The sequence below is a fragment of the Helianthus annuus genome, chromosome 5 (assembly GCF_002127325.2).
Source record: "Helianthus annuus cultivar XRQ/B chromosome 5, HanXRQr2.0-SUNRISE, whole genome shotgun sequence".
Classification (NCBI taxonomy): Eukaryota; Viridiplantae; Streptophyta; class Magnoliopsida; order Asterales; family Asteraceae; genus Helianthus; species Helianthus annuus.
Genome location: NC_035437.2, coordinates 167708116 through 167714265, shown reverse-complemented (window position 1 = coordinate 167714265; position 6150 = coordinate 167708116). Strand labels below are relative to the sequence as shown.

The window sequence follows — 6150 nt, the reverse complement described above, 5'->3', positions numbered from 1 at the left end:
AAATAGCCTAATACGATGACAAGTGTCCTTCAAATAGTTTATTTTATTATATAGTAAAGACGGTGAAACAAATACAAAAATGGCCAAAAACGGCCCCAACTTTATCGCCAGACATTTGTACGACCATATTCTACACCACGAACCAATGTTATTCTTAAGCGGAACACTTAGTACCTTCTTTTAAGTGACATTTGTACGACCACATGCCAAATGAAAAAAAAAAACACACACTCATGAATCTTGTACAAAACATAGATGGATTACTATTTATGGTTAAAAAAGACAATTCACAAGAAAGAAAACAATATAATTGAACTAAACAAAGAGCTCCCATAACAAGACCATCATCATTAGACAACTTGATAGGGGCAGGGCATGACATGACATACATATATATAAGAGCACACATACATACATATAATCTAAAATGTCCCAAACAAAAAGTTGTGTACAAAATGCATACTTCAAATCCACACCTTTAACTTCCTGAAATTGCGAAATCACCCCTTGTACTTGTACTAGTGCCTAAGATAATTGATAGTGAGTAAACTTGACAATGGTTACTAACATCTCTTGCCACGTCATCAAACCCTAGCCACAGCCTTGCACACCAGTGGGTTCTTCATTTCAAGTGACATTTTCAAACACTCGGACAAATCAACAGGATCCGACCCGGAAACAGATCCGACCCATTTGAAATTCTGAAGCAATTGGGCCAGCCAAAGCTGAACAGTAGCCAAACCCATTGCTTTTCCGGGGCAAACCCTCCGACCCGCGCCAAATGGAGCCAAACGAAGATCCGAACCCATTATCGGAACCTCCTGGCCCATAAACCTATCTGGGTTGAACATTTCCGGGTCAGCCCATATTTGAGCATCATGGGTTATGGCCCACATGTTGACCATGGCTGTTGTCCCGGCCGGTACCATGTGTGGACCCACATGGGTGTCGTGGATTGCGAGCCTAGCCCATGACAGAAGTGGGCCAGGCGGATGCACACGTAGGGTTTCTTTCACAATTGCATGGAGGTAAGGCAGGTTTGGGAGATCCGTATCGGATACGGGTCGACCCAACCCGACAACACTATCGATTTCGGATTGGGCTCTTGCTTGTATATCCGGGTGTAACACCATCCTAGCCAAAATCCATTCTAACAAAATCGCCACTGTATCGGTTCCCCTAAAGATCATTTCCTACAAATTTAACATGCGAAAAATTAGATAGACTAAACCAAAACTTTTTAGTTGAGGGTGATTAAAACTAGGGTTTCAAATCATGTTTTTCTTAAAAAAATAAAATAAAAAAGGTCATATTTTATTTTTAAATATAAATCTAACAAAATCTAGTGACGAGTCAGCTGACACTCTTGACCCCTGGTTGAGCTCTGGATATAAAAAGTTATCGAAATCTAAACGTACCCAAAGAACCGCGATCATGTCAGACTCGCTAAACTTGTTCTCCGATTCCAAATCGAGCAAAACATCGACAAAATCACCGTCGCAATCCGCCATATCTCCGCCCTTCTCAGACCTTCTCCCACGGTGTTCATCGATGATTCCCGCAACGTAAACATTAACTCTAGACACCAAATCTCTGCACCTCCTCCTAACTCCCTGAAGATCAAACCACCAAATGATCGGAAAATGATCACTCCAGTTAAAGATTCCGAGCAACTCATATCCTTCACTCACCAACTTCTCAACCTCATACCCTTCTCCACCCCCATTTTCGCCAAAATCATCGTACGATTTACCGAAAACCGACATCATGACATTGTTTAACGAAGCAAAATGAAGCAGCTTCTTCACCTCCACGAACCCTTTACAATTCATGGAAGTAGAGATCTGATTCACCAACTTCAGCCCTGTTTTAGCCCGAAAACATCCGGACCCGGATACCCTTTTCGGGCTAAACATATGAATAGCCGATATCCGCCTAAGGTTTCGCCAATATTCCCCGTATGGAGCGAACCCCATCGCTCTATGAAACAACAGCTCGTACGCGGACTCCTTAACGGGCCGGTCCGCGAACGCAGAGCTGTTGAGGATCTCTTTGGCGGTCTCCGGGTGACTCGAGATAACAAAGCGAGTCAATCCGACGGAGAACGCCATTAAATGTGTAGCATTAAATGCTACAGAGAGTTTTGCAAGGGTTCTGTGAGTCATGGAAGATGTGAAGGCAAATATTAGCCCGAGTATAGGAATACCGGACGGGCCGGGAATCGTGGTTTTCGATCGGGCTTTCGATAGCGCCCAAGCGAGCCCGCCCGGAGCGAGGAGGAATGCGAAAGCCGACAAGAAAATAAGGAGGGTTAGGAAGAGAGGGAAGGTGATCACTGGAGATGAAGCATTTGGAATGTAGAGAGTTGTAGAGGAAGACATTTTAGAGAGAGAGGGAGAGAGATATATAGAGAGAGAGAGTTTGTGTTTGTGTTTGTGTATGATGGAGTAAGGAAGATGGAAGGGGTAGTAGGGTTTATATAGAGAAGAAGATCTTCCCACTTTTTTCCTTGATTATCATAATTATTTGAATATGTTGGAGTCGTTTATACAAGTTGTGTGTACAACTGGTGTTTTTAAAATACTTAATCATTTTTAATTTACTTAACTTTTAACTTATTTTATGAGCGTATAGTTAGTTATTGGTTAGTTATTTTAACTCTTTTCCAAATAAATTAAATTAAGTATTTATTTTGAGACTTAGGAATACTACTTATCGGTATATATTGGGAAAAAGAATATGGAATTTGTGATTTTGCAATTTTGGAATAAATAGTCTAAGGGGTGTTTGTGTAATATGTGTTGGTTTGGTTTAAACGGCTTTAGGCCAAATTATGAGTTAAAACTAGGGGCGTTCAAAACTATCCGTATTCGAAAATCCGATCCGAAATATCCGATATCCGAATCCGAAATATCCGAAAAATCGGATATCCGAAATTTCAGATATCCGAAATTCGGATATCCGGATTTTTCGGATTCGGATTCGGATAGTGATTTTCAAACTTTTCGGATATTTCGGATATCCGAAATATCCGAAAATTTAATTTTCATTTTTTTCAGATATCCGAAAATATCCAGTATCCGAAAATATCTGAAAAATATCCGAAAATATCCGAAAAATATTCGAAAAATATCCAGTAAAAAAAACTACCCACTATAGGTTGCAGATGTATTTTAATCAAGTTTTGTTCTAGCTAAACATGATATAAAACACAAGTACTTCAATATTCAATACTATGTTATAGTCTGTGTATTGCAGACCACAATAAGACAAGGGTGTCTCTAAAAATGTGTATTGCAGACCACAATAAGACAAGGGTGTCTCTAAAAATGGTGGACCTCACACTCAAGTGAGATAATTAGCTGTAACAAGTAAATAGAGTGAGTCTATTTAGTAACATCCTAACACAAATACGTGTACTTGATAATCATCTCACACGCTTTGAATCTCTTGCTAATAGTAGCTAATACCTTTTTTTAAATGACAAATTTCTTTACTCTTTTCGTCTGTGGATTTGAACTCAAGACCTCTTCCTCACAAGGTGTTTAAAGACTTTGCCTTTACCAATGGATCACCACCCCATTGCTAAAAGTAATTGACGACGGGCCAGTGGGGAAGCCCACTTTACCCGCTTTGGGCCTTTCTCTTTAGGAAGCCCAACCACTCAAATACCCACTAAGTGAATTACCCTTGCTTACCAAGGTTCATTCCTCGTGTGAGCGGGAAAACAGCTAAGAGATAACAGGCTCATTAAATGCCTGATAAGAGAAGCATCCGGTCACCATCATCGTACTTATCCGGCTATGCATTAATGAAGAAAGGCATCGCACCGTTGGGGGTCAGACACGTGTCTGACCTTCCCAAGGTATCACAGTTACCGTTAGATAACATGAGGGACATTTCTCTTTGAGATAGGGGCATGCCATTATATAAGGGAGAGAAAGGATAAGGCAGAGGCAGGTATAATCTCCGGCCAACTTCTCATTTACTACTCTCATTTATTCCCTCTTATTAAATCCGACCAACATTCCTCGTATTTACCACACATAACACATTAATTAGATTCACACCAAGATAGGAATTCTACGGTGAATATCTTCATCGGAAAATACTCCTTTCCTCATCCAGCAAGTTTACTTATTCTCACGCCGGAGCTTGGTCACGGATCCCCCTCCTGGGGTCCCCCGTGGCGAGGCTAACGGTTTATTCTTTTGTAGTAAGCAAGGACAAGAGCTCTCAACGTCAACGAAGATCCAGCCAACGTCATCCGGGGGTTGGGTATTCGACATTGGCGCCATCCGTGGGACCCTGGCCTGATCGGTGTTCCCACATTAACATTCGACGTTCAGAGAGCAACTCACCCTTCCGAAAACAGCATGGCAACCCCACATAGTTCGCATGTCACCCAGACGACACAAAATGATTTGGATAAGGTCACTGTGGAGGATATTACCCATGAAGAGGGTAACGAGAATCTGGTAGAAAACCTGGAAGAAACGGAGCATGTCACCCCTGGCTTTGTGGCCATGCACAGGGAGAAGATAACCAAGTATCTTGACGACTTGAAGAGACAAGAAAATTTGGACAGCCTCAGGGCCAGACTCTCTTTTGACACACCCTCTAATCAAGAAGGAACGAACCCCCAGAATAAGAGCAGCAATGGGGACCAGCTGGAAACATTCATGACCGCCCTGAGGCAGATGTCTTCCGAGGAGAGAGAGGACTTGATCACCGGGCAAAAACACAAAGAAAAGGAGAAAGACGACTCAGGTGACGTTGGTTTGGACCAACCATACCTGCCACGAGACTTGGCCGAGGTCTCAAAGTTCACAAGGAGAATATCAGAGGCACCCATGCCTCCCAAGACAAAGCTGCCCCCAGGCTTCGATCGCTACGACGGAACGAGAGATCCAGAAGATCATCTGCATGCCTTCCGAGGGGCGGGGCAGCTGGGAAGGTGGTCCATGCCAGTATGGTGCCACATGTTTGTACAAACCTTAACGGAAGGAGCCCGGCTGTGGTTTGATAGTCTCCCTCCGGGGAGCATAGACAACTATGAAGAGTTAAGTGAAAAATTCCTCAAGAATTTTGGCCAGCAAAGGAAGGTGGTCAAAAATCCCAACAAAATCCTCCACATCAGGCAGAGGGACAATGAACGGATAGACCAGTACATGGAAAGGTTTGTCAAAGAAAGCATGAACATCAAGGATGTCCCGGAGGTCATGAAAATCAGTAGTTTCATAAATGGGCTGAAGCATGCACAGCTGTGTGAAAAGCTGGGAGAGGAGTTCCCACCTTCCTTCGACAATCTTATGGATAGGGTCAGGGCTTTCGTCCGGGGAAAGGACACGGTCAGCAAGGCTAAGGAGACGGACACCACACCCCGAAGAGTCACCCCAACAGCAAGACCCCCTGAGAAAGGTACTCCCTATTCCCGGAAACCCACCTTTGATAGAATGTTGCATGATAGGGCGAGGCCCTCATACTCCCCCTACAGACCCCGAGGGAGAGGCCCCCCCTACTCCGACAGCTTCACCCCTCTCGTCAAAACTGCAAGTGAGATACTGGCGACGGAGAGGGTGAAGAATTCTTTCCCAAGGCCACCCCCATAAAGCCAGGACCCAAAGCACAGCCGAACGAATACTGTGAGTTTCATAAGGGCTTTGGGCACAAAACCGATGATTGCATGTACCTCAAGAGGGAAATAGAGGCTGCGGTGAAAACGGGAAGACTGGCCCATCTGGTCAAGGAGATCAAGGAAGGGGGAGGGGATCGTAAGGGAAGAGATGCAAGAGAGCCTGGGAGGGCAGATGTTGATATGATAAGGAGGAGAAATGAATTTGATGTTACCCGAAGTGTTAAAGTCAGGATCCTAGGCTCTCCGAACTGCATGAAAACTCCCATCCTTATGCCGTACTTAGAAGAAAGCGAAGTACAACGACTTCCGCTGAATATCTCAGCTGTGATAGCTGGACACAAAGTGTCCAGAATACATGTGGACGGAGGGTCAGGCGTCGAGGTGATATACGAACATTGCTTCCTCAGATTTGACAGAGATATAAGAGATAGACTGGAGGAAGACTCTATCCCATTGGTGGGATTCAACAACAGCGTGTCACACCCCCTGGGAAAGATCAGGCTCCCATTCAC

At 43.9% G+C, this 6150-nt stretch overlaps 1 protein-coding gene across 1 annotated transcript; it reads right to left on the bottom strand.

Annotated features, from left to right (window-relative positions):
* Window positions 1–240: 240 nt before the first annotated feature.
* On the bottom strand, window positions 241–2502 carry LOC110941700 (cytochrome P450 78A5). Its single transcript, XM_022183359.2, has 2 exons — window positions 1419–2502; window positions 241–1193 (listed from the first exon to the last, which is right to left on the bottom strand). The coding sequence occupies exons 1-2, from the start codon at window positions 2379–2381 to the stop codon at window positions 585–587; spliced, it is 1572 nt and encodes a 523-aa protein (XP_022039051.1). The 5' UTR covers window positions 2382–2502; the 3' UTR covers window positions 241–584.
* Window positions 2503–6150: the final 3648 nt, after the last annotated feature.